This window comes from Blennius ocellaris (assembly GCF_963422515.1).
Source record: "Blennius ocellaris genome assembly, chromosome: 2".
Classification (NCBI taxonomy): Eukaryota; Metazoa; Chordata; class Actinopteri; order Blenniiformes; family Blenniidae; genus Blennius; species Blennius ocellaris.
In genome coordinates, this window is record NC_137651.1 from 5,649,112 (window position 1) to 5,671,291 (window position 22,180).

At 39.8% G+C, this 22,180-nt stretch overlaps 1 protein-coding gene across 1 annotated transcript in view; it reads left to right on the top strand.

Annotated features, from left to right (window-relative positions):
- The window catches only part of LOC308142786 (cGMP-inhibited 3',5'-cyclic phosphodiesterase 3A-like), a gene marked incomplete at its 5' end in the record, with an annotated part of 66,227 nt that overhangs the window by 25,420 nt on the left and 18,627 nt on the right, over positions 1-22,180 (top strand). Inside the window, one exon of the mRNA XM_080513364.1 lies at positions 16,096-16,146. Within this exon, the coding sequence (XP_080369490.1) occupies positions 16,096-16,146 (51 nt within the window). The remainder of the gene's footprint in view (positions 1-16,095; positions 16,147-22,180) is intronic.

Below are 22,180 nucleotides of genomic sequence, written 5' to 3' on the forward strand. Positions count from 1 at the left end.
AAAGACTTCAGCACTGTGTGTGTGTGTGTGTGTGTGTGTGTGTGCGTGTGTGCGTGCGTGCGTGCGTGCGTGCGTGTGTGTGTGTGCGTGCGTGTGTGTAAAGAAACATGGTGAGGGTTGACTGGAAAGAATGGCCTGCATAATCTGAACCCAAGTGGTGCTTTATTTTTGGACTTCTGCGCCGACTGTGGATTGGTCACAAGGAATATTCACTGCTCGGGATTTCAGAGTGTTGGAGGACGAGTGTCCTCACGCCTCGGTACTGTGGGGTGGAATGCAGGACTTCCTAATGGTGTTTGAATCGTAACATATTATCGTCTGCAGCTGCTAGGATCTGCAGGCAATAAAATGCACAACTCTTTTGATGTCAGATATCTGTGATATCGGCTCTCCTAACAGTCAGAAGTAGGGTTTTCCAATAAAGCCTATTTTATCTCCGTCTCCTGCATGTATATTGATTTCACCTATATTGATTCCAGTACTAAAATTGTGTATTAATAAAATAGTTTAGTGGTTCAGTCTTACTACTGACTAAGCACTTTAATATTTAGTTTTTATGAAGAATTATTTAACCATCTTTGTCTTTATTTTACCATATTGTTTACACATTTGTTACCCTGCATGGTTGTATGTGGGGCAACGGTTAGAAATTAGCCTTGTGCTAAATCTGGATTATTTATGGTAGTCTCATCAAAAGATGGCTTGTTGACTTGTCCAAATAAATGAATGAAATGAATGAATGAAAGCCCCCCAAGGATTCTTTCCTATCGCACTTTGAGCTCGCTCCTGTGGCAGGTGTAGATGGGATTTACACTGAGTTATAAAGATTCCAACCATTTCCTGGCTCTTTGTCAATGGTGTGTTTTCATGAGACTGTAATTTGCACTCGGTTGCTCTGAATCTGGGATGAGTATCAGCACCTCCGGGCCCCGAGGCCTCGACTTTCCTCATAGAAAGTGGTGAATTGCTTCAGGAGTTCAGACCGTGTTTAGTGCCCTAGGTGAGCAAGAATCTCTGGATTAGATTGAAGGGCAGAAAAAGATGCTGAGAGGAAAGGCTTTGCCTGTTGAAATCCATTCCAATACTTGTGAATGACGTCTGAATGACGAATACAAGCGGGCCAAAGTTAGTTTCCTCTGCAGCGTGGCTGCGTTCAGTGTCAGGAGCTCAGATATCCTGCGGGAGCTTGGAGTTGAGCCACTGTACATCATCTCAGCTGACCTGGGAATGCCCCCGAGGAGGAGGAGGAGGAGGAAAACATTTCTGATGAGACAGATGTCTTTGTCGCTAAAAGTGGCAGTAAAATATCAGAGAAAAGTATCAGTATTAGTTGTATGTGGCTAATTGTTATCGGGCAATGAAGTCTGTGTTCTACCAGGATCTGATACATAAAATTTTGCATTAAAAATGTGTAAAACCTATGTGGTGCTAATTATAACTATCTATGTACTGTAGCTGCTGAATGATTGTACCTGAAATGACACACACCATTCATTTTGCATCTTTGCCTTAAGAAATAGCCAATATTGGGCGCTCCAGCCAAAGTGTGATAAATACAGGTGATGGTTATGCTAATAGATGAATTTGATATAAAATGATCTCCAATGTCTGAAACAAAATGTGTTGTTTGCTTTGCATCTGTACTTTTGAAAACAAGATGTAATTCAGCGTTAGCAGCCATGCCATTGTTTTTGTGCTGGGAGGCATTTCCTCAGCTGGTCCCCACAAGTCTGATTAGTACATTTTTATTTGATTATTTCTCTTTTTTTCTTTTGTTTCTATGTTTGGACCATTGTTCTTTGATATCCTATGTCGTTGATGACTTTTTTGAAAGGCAATCCTGAGTATTGCTTTGTTGGTTTGTTGTACCTCTGTTTACAGCAATTATGTTCATTAACTTCCTCCTCCAGCATAAATGTTGGTTTTTTTTGTGCTTGCAGGCAATCACGCTATGGTGGACACAAGTAGTAACACATGCAATTAGATACTCCTTTTTGTGCATGTTGTTGTTAATCACACTATTATTATGAACCAATCAGCTGCAAAACACATGCAAGCCAGGCAGATAATCTGTTTCTGTGTGAGCACGCAGTATAGGAAGTTTTATTTTGAATATCAATGAACTGGGCCCACATTTGTGGGACTACCGGCACAGATCCTGAAATCAACTCCCTCGTAACATCATCACCTGTTTTTTCAAATGCAGTTTTTGAGGATAGAGAGGATTAGCTTCAGGTCAAGTTTTGATATTCAGAAATAATTGCATCCAATCCATAAATGAAAGCCTGCTATGGTAAACCATTACAAAGTGAGTGTTCGGCTCTCATGTGAAGAGTAGAAGAGGGAGCCTTTGGCTGTGACGTGTGTGCAGGATGATACACGTGCCTCTCTCTCTCGCTCTCTCTCTCTCTGTCTCTCTCTCTCTCTCTCTCTCTCTCCCTCCCCATCTTTTTAATCCAACTCTGTCTCAACCGTTCAATCGTACAAACACAAACATTCACAGACTTGTATGTCTGGGCTGTTGGATTCCTTTACGCTCGATGCAACGTGTACTAATGCCGACGTGCTTGCTTCTTCATTCAGGTTATTGTTCATCTCACGCATGCGTCTTGCTTTCATTCCCTTTAGCCTCATTCTATTGTTTTGTCCTTCTCTCCCATCTCATTAACAAGCAATTCATTGAGTATGTAAGTCCTGATCGGACGAAGCTATTCTGCACATCATCATGGCTCAAAACTGTCATGTTAGTAACTGGAGACACACACAAAATAGTTCGATGTCCTTATTTTTTATTGTTTTAATTTACTCAAATTGCAGACATTGTTTTTAATCTCAATGCTCTATTTCGCAGGATTTTGGTTTGGTCACTGGCTCTCAGAAAACTCACCACTGTGTTAGCATAGACCTTTAAAGACCTTTGTTTTTTGTTGTGTTAGATACTATATCGCAATCCTGTTAAACATAAGACCTGTGGGCCAAAACCGGCCCATGTAATGCTCCAATCCAGCCCACAGACCACCAAACTAATTTAAAAAGACACTTCTAAACTAATTTCTTAAGAGAAGCGGACACATCACAACACCGAGACTCGAGCTGAGATATCGGAGATGCTTTCAACATGAGTCTTTGCGTGAATTACTGGGCCAACGCACAAGTAATGACAGAAAGATAATTACTTAGTCATAGTGTTTTTCAGTGGCTATGTTTTACTTGTGGTACATTTGGAAGCATCCGGGTTAATGTTTCCCAGGAGACACAGCTCAAATAAACACTAATATAATACTTTCCTGCGGGTTTTGTAAATGGCAATGACCCTAGAATCTAAAAGCAATGATGTTCCTGTTGCAAAGAGCAGTGCAAACAAGACAAGTCCTGTTAGTTTTGAAGCTTTCGTCGATGCAGAGCACTTTTTAATTAGTGTTCGACAGACTTTTTTGTTTTACCTTGCCAATATGCACAGACTGAGTTTGAATATTTTTTTTAGATGTAATCATTTTTTGGTGACTTGTAGCTTCATTTAGGAGGAAACGAGAGACTCAAATGCATTGAAATAACATCATCTTCACTCATTCCGGTTGTGTCAACGAGGCCCTTGTCCAACGTCTCCAACATTCACACACCAGCCCTCTGCTGCCTCAGCAGCCCTGTGAGCCCGACAAATGCAAATGTCTGACAGTGTGAGAGCGACTGACTGATCAAAGTTTCAACGCTGTTGAAAACAACACCTTCCTGCGTCTGTCCCAAAGTAAGAGGTTCATCTTTAATTCAAGCTGTCAATTGGTTTCGTTTTCTATTAAATATTTAACATTTCAGGATAAAAGCCCAATCCTTCCAGACCACCCAACTGTATTTTTCCCAAACAAAGCCGTTTAATTATTTTCTTTTCATAAAGAATGGTCCTGTGTCCTTTAGTTTTTTATTTTGTTCTGGGTATCATTAATAAAGACCTACTAGAAGGCCTTGGACTATAGTTTGGGTTCTATTGAATTGAAGCTTGAGTATTATGCTGAAATTATAATTTTTTTCCAGTTCAGTCCCACTAATATTGGGGTGAATTATTCAGTTTGGTTATTGTGAAAGAAGTGGCATGTTGTAGGAACTGGAGTTCGGTTACGTTTGAGTTCAGTGAACAGGAAGAGAAGGATTTGCGGGAATCTGAATAGATCTTCATGAAAGTATGAATCACAGTTTCTAGATATTTGGGTGACGTAAGAATACTGACCTTGGGAATTCAGCAGAGCTCACACTCATAAAAACAATATGTTTCACGTGGTAATTAAACATAAGACTATTGTAAAAAAGTGAGACATAATATGGGTGTGGGACTGGAGAGTATGGCCCTATTAAATGACTTCAGAATTGAGGTGTTAATTTGTAGAGTTTTTTTTAAAAGCTGTTTGGGTCATTGTGACATGCACAGTGAGAAGCTGGACCAGTGTTTCTTTGTGGCCAAAAGAAAATAAACTACATTTTCACGCTTTATGCAGACCACACCTAGCTCCATGTGTTATGTGTACAAGTGGCTGATAAAAAGAAAAACAAATGTTCTGTAGAAGGACTTGCCAATAGTGTGAGAGTCATTCCCTTTTTATTTCCTATGTGCAGTTATTGTTCTTATTGCGTATTCTTCTTTTCTGCGTACAGACTTCTTCCGACATGAAGACTGAATGTGGCCATTCCTTCTAATTCCAGTTGAAACTCTAATATTTGAAGATAGCTTGTTGTTCTAGTTTCGTTTTGATTGCTTTTCTTGAAACAAATTTACACATTATTTTCATATCATCCAGTCAATTTATGTATACAATCCGTACATTTTTTGTATTGACATACATTTATTACATTTCCCAACAAACAAAGATTTTTTTCTGTGGTTGCTATGGCATTGCTTTCAGTTGCTTGTTGATAGCGTCTATCAACAAGCAATCGCAAGGAAGCTGATGTCATGTGATGCCTCTTAAAATTACAGCTGTACGTTTGACCACAAATACGCTCATATGCATTAAATAATGAGTTGGCAGATTAAACGTACCCATGTTACAATTTCAGAGGTGTTTTTATGCAATTATGTGAAATGACTGCCTTTTTTTTAACTGTGGAAAAACGTAGAAGTTATTACACAATATGTATTGAGACTGGGTCGTGACAATCCAGCATATTTTTTTTTTCACATTTTTCTTTAGATCAATGCACTTATAATAAATATACATGTAATAATGACAAAACTGACATCTAAAACGTGCATCAGCACGAAGGTTTCCTGTCAATTGCCATCCTTAAAAAGTATGAAAGAGTACATTTTTGTAAAGTATAACCACAAAATAGGATGCGAGCCATTACTCATGCAGCTTCAAATGGAAGAGCATTTTCTGGGTGCTGCTCACGTTGCTCCCGTGAGCCTCTGCCTGAACTGCTAACGCCCGGCAATGTCAACCTCGATCAGCAAAAGCGGGAGGCTGACGGAGAGAAGTGGGTTGTGGGAACCGTGACGCACTCACCTATCGCAGGAACGGGTAGAGAATGACACGCTGGCGTCACTGCCCTAACATGGGTACAACAATGCCACGGAAAAGCACTCCGCTATGAGTCTCTGAGGGGAGGCGAGAGGGAGGAGGATGTGGTGTGTGTGTGTGTGTGTGTGTGTGTGTGTGTGTGTGTGTGTGTGTGTGTGTGTGTGTGTGTGTGTGTGTGTGTGTGTGTGTGTGTGTGTGTGTGTGTGTGTGTGTGTGTGTGTGTGTGTGTGTGTGTGTGTGTGTGTTTGTGCTTCAGATGAGTATTTTTGCACGCATGGCGGCCTGTTTGCGTGTGATGCAGCTTTCTTAGCGAGGGAAAGATAACAAGTAGATGATGCAAGAGTGTATGCATGTATTTTCAACTTAAGAGTGTTATTAACGCCGTTTTAGTGTTTGGATTTCGTAATGTTGTCCACTCACTGCAGTCACTTCATTCTGATTTGAAATGCTTACATTCATCAAGGAGCACATTGCAAGAGGTTATTGCACTTTTCAGTGGTAATTTATTAATACACTGTTGTTCTTTTCCTTTTTCACATCTAATCTGATTCCGTCGATTATTTCAACACAATGTTCAGGCCCTGTTTAGTAAGTCTTGTCCCGTAATATTTGTCACATGGTTCTTCATTAAATTGAATGCATTCACATTACATAAAACCCTTAGTTAAACCCTTTCTTGGGACATTCATTAGAATACTCATTAGAACATGGATTATAGTGTTTAAGATTTGTAGATGAAAATAAACACTAAAGGTATTGAAAATGGACATGGAACCTTTTTTTTTCTTTCATATTGAATGACATTCTGTGCAGTATTTGGGAGTATGAGACATTTTCCAGAAAAAAGTGGGAAAACTATAACAATATATATATATATATATATATATGTATTTCGTTTAAAAAAAAAAACGTGGGTAAATTAGATCAAATACTTTGCTGTCCTCTTGGTCTTCAGTTACTGTATTATTGCTATTATTAGTGTCATTCATGTCCTAATACTACTAATACTAGCCTCTCTCAGTGTCATAAACTTATTAATATTCAGCTGTCTTCGCCAGCTGTCTTTAGAGTCACACATCACGGACTGACTCCAGGAAGACTAGCTGTATTTGTTGCAGCTAATTAAAAAAAATTATAATACAAATACCACTAACATATTTGCTTCATATGTCATTGTACGAATAATTAACAACATGTTGAATTGACGTATGTATGTCTCATAGCTATAACGTCAAGGCAGATGATATCAAGAGAATTTAAATCCGTCCATGTTGTCCATGAACAACCTTTCTGTATTAACAACCACCCTGAGGTTCAGCACGTAGCTTCAACTCTGGAGATACATGAAGGTGAACAAAAGTTTTATTTAACCTCGGTGCCCACTTTTCACATGCTGTCCAGGAGGTTTGAAAATTTGTGAAAATAACAGATTTTTCTTGTTTTCCAAGTAATTACTACACGTGTATTTAAATGTCCTGGTTTATACCTTGTTGTGTATTGTCCCCATAATGTGGATCTGTCTTCAGCTTCGTATCTTACCTCACCACCAGTGTTTGTTAAAGTCGTATCTCCCCATCCAATCTATCTCTCAGTCTGCCCTCTCCTCTCCTCTCCTCTATCCCCTCACCCCTACCGGTCCGCAGAATGCCGCCACCTCTGAGTCTGGTTTCTGAAAAGGTTTTATCCCGTTAGAGGGAGTTTTTCCTTTCCACAGTCACAAATAAACCTGCTTGCTCATGTGGATCCGTTGGGTTTTTCTCTTTTCTCTGTTAAAAGCACCAAGGAATGACTGTATTGTATTTGGTGCTATATAAATAAAGTTGAATTGAATTGAATAGTATCTTTGTGGACAAGCATTTCTTTGCTTTTATAATTTCCTAAGATAGAAGAGTTAATCATAACTTTTTTTATATTTGTGATTGATTGAATTGTGCAGTAAGGCTTCAACAGAACTATTTTTGATCTCTAAAAATTTCTGAATTCTTATTTGTACTGGTGATTGTTGAAAAGATATATTTTTTTAAACATAATAACAAATAATTTGTCACCTCTGAGATGCCTGTCCAACTTTCCGGTTATATCGCTGAATTGGTCATTTATTCATACAGACGAGACACAGTTCAAATATCTTAAAATTATAAGGCACACAACAATGCTGATGAAATACATAAGTTACAGGTACCACATCGATCCAAACACCTTCCAACAAGCAACCGTTGCACAACCAGACGAGCCTGAGCAGGACTTTCCAGACATGGAAAGATAGCCACCCTCGGTCACATGAACTTTCAGCAAGAACATACATTATGCTTGAAAATACAATGATTGAATGAGTTGTATGTGTAAATTGTGGTAGTGCGTTTTCAACACCACACTGCTATCATGTGCTACTGATGTTGATGCCATCTAAAGAGGATGTGTTTTTTTCTTTTCTTTCATTGACAGTGCTGCCTCTACTCTCTTTAAATCATGCTGTGTAATTACCCAGAGCATATTAGTTATTATCACCGTCATCTGTTACAAGGCATCCTGCTGCAGTGCACATGATCACTTGCGACTGCGAGACCACACGCAGCAGTTCATGCATCAAACATGAAAAGGGGAATACGTACACATCTGATCCCGCTGACAGATGCATGCACGCTTCTACTTGACAGTACATGCAAAGGCCTAGTCATGCAACTCCACTTTGAAACAGATAAGTGTACACATACTTGCCTGAGGATATGTTACTGGCTGCCAGGACCACAATCTATTCACACAGGAAATTCAGGGCTCGAGCTATAAATCAACTGATGAATACAAGTTTTAGTTTTCCCCTCCTTTTATTTAATCTATCATATTTAGTGGCATTGACATGTTTTTTTTTGTTCATTTACATAGAATATGACAAGGAATTACTCTTCTCAAATTATAGATTAAATTAATAATGTGTTTTTATAATTTTTAAATATAGATTCATTCAAAATGTATTCAATACATTTTCTCAATCTTTTTTAGACATATATTCTATACATGTATGAAACATATAAAGGCTATAAAGCTGGAAACTACTTCTTTTATTTGTAGTGTTTTTAGTTTGGTATGGATATGTATAAATAAGTAAGTGTATAGTCACTGCAGTTTGCACCGTTGGTTGGTTTTCATGCCAAATGTCTTAAATGAAGCAACCATGATTCAAACCCTTATCCCTTGTCCTCAAAGTTCAAACTTTACATGAAGCGCCACCAGAGGCGCCTCCGGTTTTCTTTTTATCCAAAATAAAAAACAATAAATGTAACTTTTGGGAACAATACATTTTGAGAACAATATAACAGTCATGAACCCTTTAATGTCACCCTGTAAACTACTTTTTTTAGTGTTCAAGTTTACAATATGTTGAATTTTACAGTCAACCATTCTAAAAAATAAAAAAAACTACAGATGAATACAATCACACCATTTGGCTGTGATTTAGTTCTATCATTCTTGTCAGTGTGAATGGAAGCTTTCCATTCTGTGATTGATCTTGGCTGTGAGCTGCTCCATTCTCTAGATTTCTGTTACTACGTCCATCCATCAGACAAGTGTGGGGCACACTGGTAATAGCCATATCCTGGTAATGGTATTTCTTACCGGCCACCAGCTTTGTGTTCAGGAGACTTCTGCCGGTTTTGAGGTAAATGTCCATTAGCTTTTTATATCCGTCATGATCTAAACTTGTACTTTTGTCTAAATGTCTGTTTGTCTATATTTTTCAATGGAGAGTTGTAGAATAAGAGTTTATATAATCGTGTTGACTCGAATACTGCTACTGTGCCACAATGTGATATGATACAACAAATAAATACACCCCCAAACATTTGTACACCATTAAATGTGGTGTTTATATTTTGAAGAAAGCCTGTCATGCTTTGACTTGATTCACGCAAATCGCAAAATCTCACTAAAGCAGCACCATTTTTAATTAGTTGGCCTTTTTCTTTTTTTCAATCTTACGCGTGATTGTCAACAACTCATCATTGTGCAGTTTGAAGGAACAGAGAAATCACGAAAGAACTACTAATTCTTATACATAAATAAATAAATAGGTTTTTAATCTAATGCAATCTTGCTTTGATAATTCTGTTTCAGCGGTCTATAAGAGCAGGGCGGTAAACAGATATTCTGAGGTGGCATTGGCACCAAGTGACAGAAACAATTTGGCATCTTGTGTTTACCTTTTAGTCCTAATGGGGATGTTTGTCATCACATGAGCATCTGTCTATATTGTGGTACTGTTTCAAAAACGTTTTGTTTGAAAAAAAGAAGAAACTTCTTGTAAAGCCAAAGGAGCCAGATTTGCATTTCTGAATGACTGGTCCAGAGCATGTCACAAACTGCAGCTCTTGTTGAGTATTTCAGCTCAGCCAGTGGTCAGTGACAGAAATGCTCCCGTCAAGGAAGAAGCTGTGAATCAGCAGCAGGGTCTTTAGTGGCCAAGGCTCATTGAGTTGTTGTATTACACAATTCTGAATGAAGCTGGGTTGTGTTGTCAGATACCAAAGGACATCTTCAGAGGTCTTTTGGATTCCATTTATCCACAGCTCAGGGCTGTTTAGCCAGTAGAAAGTAGGCCTACACAATGTTAGGCATTATATTATGGCGGAATGAAGATCCAATGCAGCATATATATAGTCGGTGTTCGTCAGGTAGAAATGTAATCAGGAAGTATGGGTTATGATCATTTAATATAGAAGCTGATCATATGAATGCAGACACAATTTCATTTATATGTGTACTGTATGTTGAAACATCACAGTAACACAAGTCCCTAGAAATTGTGATGCCTATCAGCAGATTTTTCAATAATTATTGTGACGGATGTCTTCCGTTGCTCCGTGGAGCATTTGCACGGCAGGCACACAAATGCTCTCTTGACAGAGTGACGTGGGCTTGGTAATCAGATCAATACGCCATCGTTGGTGCGGTCTGGTTTCGCAGTGCATTGACAGGACCCCGCTGGTTGGGAACAATTAGCATCAGTGAGTAGCGCAAACAGGGTTTTTACTGATGATGGTTTGAATTCACGTGCCTGTGTGTGCGTGCGTGTGTGTGGATGAGTCATCGTAATCCAGCCCAGGAGTCCCATCGCCGTTTCCCCGCTCACACACTACCACACACAGTCATAAACACACACACACACAGACACACACACACACACAAATACACAGCCTGCTTTGCCAAATCCATCTGGCAGCTCACTGTCTTTATTGGCTAAACTGTACTTCTTGGGGTGAAAAAGCATCAGTTTGTATTAAAAAAAAAAAAGAAAAGAAAAAGAAAAACTGGTTTGGCTTTCAGTTGAATAGGATGCTAAGGAACAACACGACAGTACAATAAAACAGGCTCCAATGATCAGTGTGTATGGAGGAGCTTCAAAAAGAATGTCAGCAGAATATTTAACATCACCACACTGTTGCGCTGGTTAATGTTTATCTATACATGGATTTGATGAATTGTTCATCATGATCACCTATGCTCACTTTTTAGGGCTCCTTGGCTAAATAGTGAAATGTCTGCCTGTCACTAGTTATTGTTCTATCACAACATGAACAGGCTAGCTGATTTGATTCAGAGAAAATCTGCTATTCCTCCGATAAACTGGAATTATTTGAAACATAAAGAAAAGGTCAATTTTTTGGTTAATATTGCATGCATTTATTGAAAAAAATGTATTTACAGTAGCTTTAATTTATAAAAAAAACAAAAAAAGCCAATCAAACGCTCCTCTGTTCTTGTGTTATAAATCCAGCTCAATTTATTTCATTGTAGTTTAATCTTTTGACCTCTTTTATCCCCGGCATTGAAAATATCCCCTCTTTTACAAACTGTTCTGAGCTCCGTCTCTTATATTCGCCACATAAAGTATAGCTGTGTGTGGATTTTATTTCAACTCCAGGACCAGGAGACCAACAGATGAGATGAGGAAAGGTGAGATAAGATTAGCAGAGTTAATGATATATCTGCACGGAGCCATTATGTTCTCATTTTGTGCCTCTCATTGCTTCCACACTAATTATTCACATTAAACAGAAAGTCATAACCTGACAGAACTATTTCTGTAGCCGTCAACTTGTGCTCTCTGTTTCAAGTTTCGACAGAGTCTCTCTTTTTTTTTTTTTGCCTCTCCTGAGATCTCGTGAGAGCAGTTGTGGGCCGGTAGGGGGTTCTGATCTGGCTCGCTGGGTCCTTCAGGGCCGGCGTGTCTGTCAGAGTCGTGACAGACAGCGTGTGTGTTCGTGTGTGCGTCAATGCACGTGAGTGTCCTCGACAGTACTCGCATGTTTGTATGTGCGTACACGTGCACTAAGTAATTCATACACATTAATCTGTACAACACTGACGTGGTATTTGTCGTTGTACGTCACAGCACACACACACACACACACACACACACACACACACACACACACACACACACACACACACACACACACACACACACACACACACACACACACACACACACACACACACGCACGCACCTAAACAGTGTCACAGAGTTTCATGAAGTGCTTCAAAACTAAACATCACACTGCACCTAATGACTCCATGTTGTGTGTGTGTCACAGGTGAAAACAGTCCAAATCCACCAAATTTTCTTTGAGGCCCGTGTGTGCTTTTATTTTTAGCTACCCAGACAGCTTTAACAATTAGGTCATAGCAGCTTAAAAGACTTATCTTGACCTAACAAAGAGATTGTCGAAGGACACGCAGCATGAGAATATTCAGAACTATTGAACATGATCCTAATTTATTCATAATAAACCTGACAAACTGCAGTCACCAGTGTGTCGTTTGCCAGAGGGATAATCACAGTGATTAATGCTACTTCACCACCATGCGTACAAAACTTAGCAAATAAATGTTATTTTAAATATGAACTATTCAAGCACAGTTTTCAGCGATGAGGCTTCGGCGATATGCTGATTGGGATTTCACTGTCCTGCATTCCTGCTCAGTTTCTCAGAATATCACCCAACACATACAGTCCATTTCAGTATCAATTTGGTACTGCTGTCAAGATATAACGTAACAATAAAGCCCGATTTAACCCTCATGACATTTATGATTTTCGGAATATTACAAAAAGTACCGTAAAGCAGTAGATAATGATTTGTGTCACGACGCTTGTCTTTATTGTGGCTTTCACGACCATCAAATCACACATTAGATCTGCAACCTTTCCAACCAAAACAGCCGGGGTTTTTTGTCCGTTAAGTGGAGCTCCAAAACACGTTTAACCTTTAAAATGTGTCGTTTTGATATGCTAATTTAGAATGAGAAACATTTCATTGCATTTACAATATCCCAGGTTTGATCCCACACATGTGGGTCTTTCTGTGTATAGGTTGCATGTTTTTCCTGTGGATGGGTCTACTCTGATTTATAAATTGCTTGTAGTTGTGAAAGTGAGTGTGTGTTGTTGACTGTCTCTCAGTGGTTGTCTTGTGATTCTACTGTTGACCTGTCAGGAGTGTTTCTGACTTTGAACCATCATCGACTGAGATGAGCCCCCGATGAGCTTTTACTAATTAATGGATGAAGAAGACTGATTACACAAAGTTATTTGCACCTACTAAGTAAAAGTACTTTGCACAAATCAGGAGATGATTGAAAAGACTGAACCTCTGCAAACACAACTGAGACTGTTCAAGTCCTCAAAAAGAGCTCCCCCTGCAGACGGCTGTGTGCAGATACGCGCATGTACTGCATGTAATTTCCACGCTTGCTGTTGACTTGTGTGCAATTTGAATGAGTGGAATTAGTGTCACTCTAATTAAGATTGAATGATGAAGGTGTCAAAGATTATGGGGCTCAGAAGTACATTAGGTCACCGTGATTTCCCAGCCACTCATAGACTCGACAGGAGGAGCGTATTTGAGCTGTAATGGAGGGCGTCGAGGGACAGAGGAGCACAGAGGAGGGTTTAATGGCCTGGGTGGAAGGAGGAGGCTGGAATGGTTGCGATTGCAAAACAGGGATTCGTTTGCGATTCTAAACTTTAATATCTGATACGGTGCAGAAATGCAAACACATCATCACTTTAATGCAGCTTCCGGTTAATAAATTGCACTACCTCATTGTTAAGCGTGCATATTATACATGACAGAAATAATGAAATTATTATCTTTTTTTTTTTTTTCATTCTTGCAAGTAAATTTCCCTCCGCGGGGAATCTTCAGCATTAAACACAAATCCACCGTATTAAGCAGATTATCTCATCTGCCATTCAAGAGGCAAAGTCATCTTCAGCGGATGACAGTCGCACTGTCAGGTCATCACATTATATGACATCAGTGCTATGACTTGCCCTGGAAATCCACACACGTACACACACACACACACACACACACACACACACACACACACACACACACACACACACACACACACACACACACACACACACACACACACACACACACACACACACACACAGACGAGCATGCACAATATAGGCCTGTGGCCATTGATTCGGGAATAATATTAATAATAACAACAAGAATAATGATAATCAAGGAGTGTGTACATTAAATATACACATATTCTGCTCTTCAAACATGCACATGTAAAAAAGAAGCCACATTTAAATATTCTCATATCCTGACACTGCTGACAAGATCTGACAAGTGGTAGTAACTGGGAAAATTGTTGAAAAACTACCAGAAATAAGGTTTGTGCCTCTACACAATTATTACTGTGTCCTGCAGGACTTTCACAGTATCATGGACAATATTCACATGCATGTTTTAAATGTCTTGCATCTTAATAGCGTTAAATAAACAGTAATAATTAATTTATTATTAAAAGCTGCAGTCATCTTGGAAGTTTTTTTTGGAATATGTAAATACAGGCTTATCGTTTAGGGAAGTTATTATTAGTCCTGTATTTCACAGATGTGCTGTAGTTTAATTCACTGTGCAGTGGGTGGGCAGGCTGGTAGTGGGGGAAGTGACGGTGCAGAGGACGAGAGGGGAGCTGAAGGCGATCATGGACAAACCCTCTCACCCCCATTTATGTCGAGCCGAGGCAGCGCAGGAGCTCATTCAGCCTCAGACTCATCGGATCACGTGCCTCTGAGTGCTCAGGGATCTCTTCTGTTATCAACCATCTTACTCCACAGAGCCACAGCGTCCAGTACCTCCAGCCACTGAGACACAAACCTTTGTCTTTATCTTGCTTATTACTTAATGATCATTTATTCAATGGAAACCTCTGAGCATCATTTTCCATTTATGAGTCGCTCATTTGATGAAACCATATGCAGAATATATCTTTCCTTTCATTATTATTATCAATGTATGTATAAAATGCAGGACAAACAGGCAGGGAAACAGCTTGTGGTTCATCAGTCTTCTGAACTATTCTATTCTATTCTATTCTATTCTATTCTATTCTATTCTATTCTATTCATGTTTGGTTAAAACACACAGCCACAGACACCAGTTAACCTCTCACATAACACAAATTTAAAAAATACCTTAAACGCAAATGATTATGATTTATGACTATGGTGGATAGTTTATGGTTGCTAATCTTACTAAAATAGTGTAAACCCCCAGTGGAGATATTAGGAATAATGGGTATCTTAGCTGAAAAAAATGTCCACTTCACTTCAAAAGAAAACTTGCATTGCTCTTATAATTTGTTGCGGGCTAATCAAAGGTCCTGTAATGCAGAAAACAAACCTTGGATTACCAGTACATAGTTTTCAAAATTGCACAGAATTTAATTTGTGCATATCCAGATCACACAAAACGAACGCTGCCAGGTGTGGTTACTAATGTGGTGTCCGTCTGTAAATTAAAAAAAAGAAAAAGAAAGAATAGAATCTTTGTTTCCACATTGCATATATTCAGCCTGAGTGAAGCTTAAAGTTCTGAGGTCTCCTTCAGCACCACAGCAGCTTTCAGCAGCATGAAATATAGGTCAGAGTAGTATATCTTACACTCGTCACATCACATGGCATGATTTCTCTACTGTCGTCAGGGGAATGTATTAAGTTACATTTCAGATACTGGGGATGACTTTTTTGAGTTCTTTTGCAATTTTCCCGATGCTGTATTGTTCAAAACTGATTATCATGTTATGTTTCTGTTTCACTATATAAATCAAACTGGATTTTTTTTGCCGGTTTTGAAAAGTTCCCTTTAAAGTGCCCAAAAACATAATCCTGTCACATTTAGGAAAGAATTACTTAGAACCTGCCATGTGTGAAATTGAATTTTACACTTTTTTCCTCTAAAAGAAGAATAAAAGCTGATGGTGGGTGAGGGGGTGAGGGGGTGAGGAGAGTCGTATGTAGATCAACCCTCCAGCATTAAGGGTGATGTGTCCTTTTCTTTTTCTTCATCAACGGTGCCTGCTCTTGTTTTATTTTTAGATGGGTTGATGGAGAGAAGGGTGGTGGGTAGAGGAGGGGTAAGTGTGCTGGGTGGGGGGTGGGGGGGGGGGGGGGGGGGGGGGTGGTGAACAGCTTCTGTGTTCAGGCACATTTGTATGGTGTCATCATGGAGTGGACAAATCTCTGACGTCTCCTCTTTTGTGCTTCTACCTCCAGATGATGTGTCAAGCAGAATGGGACTACAAGAGAGCGCTGAGCAAATCCCAGGTTAGTGTGTGTGTGTGTGTGTGTGTGTGTGTGTGTGTGTGTGTGTGTGTGTGTGTGTGTGTGTGTGTGTGTGTGTGTGTGTGTGTGTGTGTGTGTGTGTGTGTGTGTGTGTGTGTGGTGGTGGTGGTGGGGGGGGGTTAATTCACTACCTGACAATAAAAATTTTCACACATAGTTGATGGAATTTTAACTATTAACTTCCCAATTTCTATAAAATATTCTGAGCAATTGCAGATCTAATTTTTATGACGTGTACACTACAGCAAAAATTAATTCAAGAAAAAAAAGGCTTTAAATGCTTCTGCTTATATATTTTTTTACAGTTTGATATATAGTTTGGCAAAAATAACATTTTCCTTTAATTGTTTTTCATGTTATATTTTAAATGGAAAAAAGTGGAGCTTCTCAGGCAACTCTGAAAGCACAACTTAACATTTGATCTAGGTAAAATAATCACTCATTTATAATGTTTTTAATCCAATAATAAGTACAGGATATTTTCCGTATTTTGTTCCCAGCTTTAAGGGTACTCTAAATGCAAATATTATTATATCAATAACATTAAATTATGATAAAGTAATAGGTTATCATGTCAACGGTTGCGTATTACAGGAATAGCTATTGAGGCTAATAAGGTAAACAACAAAAATCCATCCAATGTCATGATACCACTTTGTACGACAAGATGGTGTATTGAGTCGTGCATCATGATTTATTGAACAGAGGAGCTTGTGCTGAACCCAAACGAAAAGACACCTGCTGCGCAGAAACATTTAAAAACGTGTCTGAAGCTCCTGGTTGCTGTTAAGTAAATGTAAAACTGCTAAAGTTCTGACTAAAACCACATTCACACTGAAGGTAAATGCGACTCAATTCCATCGAGCAATACGGCCACTGACTGAACGATCGCGTTACAAATGTGCAACTTCCACGTCATTGACATGTGACTGATGTGACAAATCTTCACCGGAGGAAGCAGTTCCACCAAAATGTTGTAACCAGAGCTCTCTTTTATAAAAAGCTGTGCTCTCTTTTATTTCTCAACTTCCTTCTGCTTTCCCTCATTATTTTGTCTACATTTTTGTTGGCTCGTTTCTCAGAACCACTTGGAAATGGATCTCCACGCGTTGACTTGTGTTGCCAGATCGGGCAAATTCTCTTACCTGTTAACTTTGTTTATTTAGAGCTGTTGTGTGCTCATCACATTGTCTTTATTACACATATAATCGTTTTTTTCTTTGTTTTAGCTTGACCTCTACAGAAGTTGAGGTTGAGGTTGAGGTTTGGCCTGGTTTTTATTGAGGTGTGCGTGTTTTACATTGTTTTGGCTGGAAGCAGTGAGTCAGATCTGCCAACCGTGGCACTGACAGGTGTAGACCATCCATATTTACTTCTTTAAACAGCGTGCTCGGCATGATGTCAAGCGTTCTTCTGCGCATGCAGTCGCTCTGGGGTTGGATAATGTTCACAAGTCGGGTCTCAGAAGGAAATTGGAATTGAGCATCACGACCTGCAGAGTGAACGGAGCTTGAAGGACTATGGAGACTGAACAGTGAGGTGACTCACCACTGCCACATACTGTATTGTAGTCTGATTACTTACATCCGGTTTTTCCTTTAAACAACAACAAACTCAGCCTTTTAACTTGATTTTTAACAAATCAATATGTTCCTCAGTTTCCTGAGAAAGTGCTTGTCCGATAAAAGACATTAGTCACTAGCTGGTTGTCATGCATCACCTGCTGTCGCAGGAAACACTTGACAAGTAATGGGCGGAGTATGACTGTAGCCAACTGAGCCCCAACAACTATTTTATGGTCCATTGATGATTCCTTTTGATCTTTGTCCCTATGTCTCCCAGCAACCAGGTATGTTCAATACATTCAACTGATTTGTACCGCTGGGCTCCTCATCTCTGAAACCTCTGCTGAACATTTGCAATTGGCAGATAAAGAAGGCAGGGGCGGGAGAGGGGATGCAGGGGGGGAGGTTCATGAGGCAGCAGAGCAGTGGAGAGGGCGAGGAAGTGTTTGTGGGCTACATTACTGAAATGTCAGTTGCCTTGGCTTGAGACTGTTGTGTCTTACTTCCTGTGACATTTGGGGTTCAAGGAAGGGAAAGGGAAAAAAAAAAAGAAAGAACGGGACTGCTTGAGTTTGTGCTAATTCAGATAACAGTGAGGATTGAGCGGCTGCAAACGATGCAGAGGAGGCACTCGGCCAGTAATATGGGACGACACCAGGACCATTCTCATCCTTCAAAACAGGTTAAGTTCAAATCAGCCTCCGGTGTGCTGTTTGTGCATGTGCCTGCTCCTTGTGTGTGCAAGTGTGTGTGTGTGTGTGTGTGCGCGCGCGTCTATGCAGGCTCATGTGGGCAAGCCATTTAATCAGTAATGATGAGGTGGTTTAAATAGGACAACTTGAAGCAACGTCTAAATTAAGCTTCTTGTTACAGCCTAGTTTTTAGGTCAATTACGTGGTGAGAGACTGCTGCTCGTAAGCAGGAGGGTGAAACCACTGTGGAAATTGTCACTGTTATTGTAGAGTAAATGTCTTGTGAGGGTGCGGGTGTTATCTTTGCATTGTCTCACTTCAACACAATAGCTTGCATAGTTTTTTAATCTTTCCCTTAATAATTAATAGCAACTGATTTTGTGGTAGCATCACATTGGCAATTATATATTCAAGATTACGTGAAATGACTTTGAAAATGAGAAACAGACTCTGCTGGCCTGCCACTTATAGGGGTTTTTTTTTGTTGTGATTTTAAACCGATCAACCTGCTCAGAACCAATTGCAGCTCTGCAATCCCACATAAAAAAATGATATCCTGCGCATGAATTTGACCCCTGGCAGTCTTTGTCGTGTCCCACTGCTTCAAAAAGACATCTTGAACCTGAAAGAGGTACATATTTCACAATTATCTGCGCTATTGATACAATGGCACCAAAACACGGGGGCACCTCCCCTCTGTAGTGCTGTATTTACAGTTGTAGATTCCACTGTGGAGGAGCTCAGCTGGTCTGCAAGAGTGAGCTGTTCTCTTTTTCACTTGACTGACCACGGCCTGCCTGTGGACTAAGCTTCTCTCTCTCTCTCTCTCTCTCTCTCTCTCTCTCTCTCTCTCTCTCTCTCTCTCTCTCTCTCTCTCTCTCTCCTCATTTACACCATAAATACCACACATCTTCATGATTACACATTCACTGGATTCATGTGTGATGGAGCAGGAAGACACTAGAAACATGCAGGACCAGGATGGAGCACCTCTGGTCTAATGAGCGATTCAGTTTTTCTGTATGGTGCTTTCTGTTATTTCCCAAGAAATGTACAAAGAAGTGCAAAGTATAGTCAGTAATGCCATGCAACTTAGTGGTTATTGTACATTGAAAATGGAAGCATATATTTTGTCTCTCTCTCTCTCTCTCTCTCTCTCTCTCTCTCTCTCTCTCTCTGCTCTCACCATCTGCCTGATATTTCCTAACTGTCTCTCAGGAGAGGGACTGGAGGGGGTGGGATGGGGGTTACAGAGGGAAATCTGAGACAGTGGGAAATAGCAGATATGGGAAACTGGAGGAAAACATAATTGTGACAAGGAGCAAAAGTAAAAACAAAAATGGGACTTTCTTTTGGGGGTTTTTTTTGGTTTTTTTAAGAGCGAGTGGAGGGTGGGAAAATAATCTGTTCAGATACGCATCATCCACACGTGTGCCTAATGTCTCCAAACCATGATGACAAGCCACACACGCACTAACGCATGTATTTTGCTTGTGTTTTTGCCTTCGTGTGTGAACTTTTTGCTCATAACCAGAGCTGTCAAATTCAGTTCAGTTCAGTTCAGGAGACACGTCCTAATTTGATCTGCCAACCCAGTACAATTATCACATAATTGCTTATAAATACAGACAGGGTCTGACCTTAGTTTCAGTTCAAAGACTACATTCTTTTAATAAAGAGCTTTTATAAAAACATCTTATAGTGGACATTTAAAGTGCCCTGTAAAATCCTACCTGCCAGTGTTTCTCTTCAGAAAAACTATCAGTGAAAACATGAATGCTAAAAGCTGCAGAAATTCTGTGTTCTTCCTCAACCTTCAATACCAATGCTAATTCGAGAGCTGAATCAAGTATCACTTCACAATATATTGAAAATATATCATCAACACTATATCCATATGTGTAATTATAGATAAAACAAACTGTTTCAAGCAGGAGAAACGTTACGACAAGGGCAACTGGCTTGCGGCGGCCAAAGCCTTCATGGCAACGTTGCATTTTGATGCCGCGATGTTGACTCTTTTTATCATTGTGAAGCAGAATTGACCAAGCGTTGGATTGTCAGAGAATAATAGCCGCTGTGAGCTGGGTTTAGCCTGTCGCGGGACAGTTTTACCTCACTGATGATAGGTTGTTGCAATAGTAATCCCATTAACTCCTACTGCTCTGTGATAAGTCGGAGCGCCATGCTTGGTGAATTAATGCTCTGCACATTCAAAGAAGCTTAATTTATGAAGGAAAGAAACATGTGATTAATTCAACCAATTGAAACATTTTAGTTGATTGACCTTACATAAGTCAAAAGTAAATAAACACAACAATGTCAAAAAAATGTTTGTTGTTTTAAGGAAGAACAAAAGTCAAATTACAAAGACATCAACGTAACATATTGTTATTGCATACTGTATGTTTACTTAACATCATGCAGCCACAGTAGCTATGTAGACATTACGTATTGCTGCCATCTGCTGTTCTATGGAGCAGTTAGATTTTTTTTCTTTTCCTTTTCTCCCAAATAAGGATTTTTATTAATTTTTTTTCCTTTACACTGTACAAGGCTATCCCTCAGGAGCCCTCTTGCGGACTGAGCAGCATGTTTAAGAGCCCTGGTATTGACAAAGCGATGTGCAACTATGTACATATAACAGACATGTCAGAGAAATTGGATTCCCTCTTTGATGGAATAACATTTCAGACTAAACCACCAGGTGGTCTACCTTGTGGAGTTTCTCTCATCTCTAACGCCATAAAGCATCTTTTTATTTGTTTGTTAGCTTTTTATTTTGCTCATGCCGAATCCTTCTCTATTGTAAATAGACGACGATGATGATGATGATGTGCCTTGTGATTGAAATCAGTATTTCTATTCTTAGCAACATGATGTTCCCTGATCCTATTTTTTTTTTAATCTGTGTATATCATCAGAGGCCGGTGTGTAATTTTGTCTCCTGCAACAGTGCGCTGCATTTGCTCAGAGAGTACGGCCTATCTTTCTGTGTGCAGCGTGTACTACATTACCTTGAGAGCCTGACAGACTGATCCCAGGGGGAAGTTGTGCTGCATGCTCGTCTCTGTGCGTGCATGTATGTGCGTGCCTGTCGATGTGTGTCTGCGGACATCTGTGTCTGTCTGTTGTTGATTTACTCATTGACCATTGCTCGTCCTGCCGTATCCCACGGGCCTTTATGCTGGGAGGAATCAATAACCTTCTCCCTTGCCGTGCCTCGCCGCTGCGTCTCCACTCCATCAGCTCAAATGCGTGTCGCATCAGATGCATTTGTAAAATGTGCACATTAGGTTTCAGTATGCAGCCAACTACAGCAAAGTCGGTGAATCTAGGAGGAACTCAAAATAGTCCAAAAAAGCCGCACTAACTTCTTGTGTGCATGTTTACGCGTACACAAATTCTTTGGTTTTTGTTGGTTTTTTTTTTTTTTTTTTCATACTATCTCACTTCCTTTCCGACATTAGCTTGACATAGTCCATTACTGCCAGGTAATAGTTGAATGTCACAATAGCAGGATGTCATAAAGCTCTGGAGTGGTCTAATGGGTTTTGTTCAGGTTGATTTGACACGTGCACACTCACACACACGCGCACATACAGACGCAGGCTCTTCCAGGAAACGGTCTTCCTACGAACTTGATGCATTTACTCATCACATCACAGCTTAGAGCTGTGGCGGCTTTGAGGAGCTGATAGTCTATTTAAAGAGGCAAACTATGAGCATCACCTGTCACGTTATTTGGATACAGAAGGG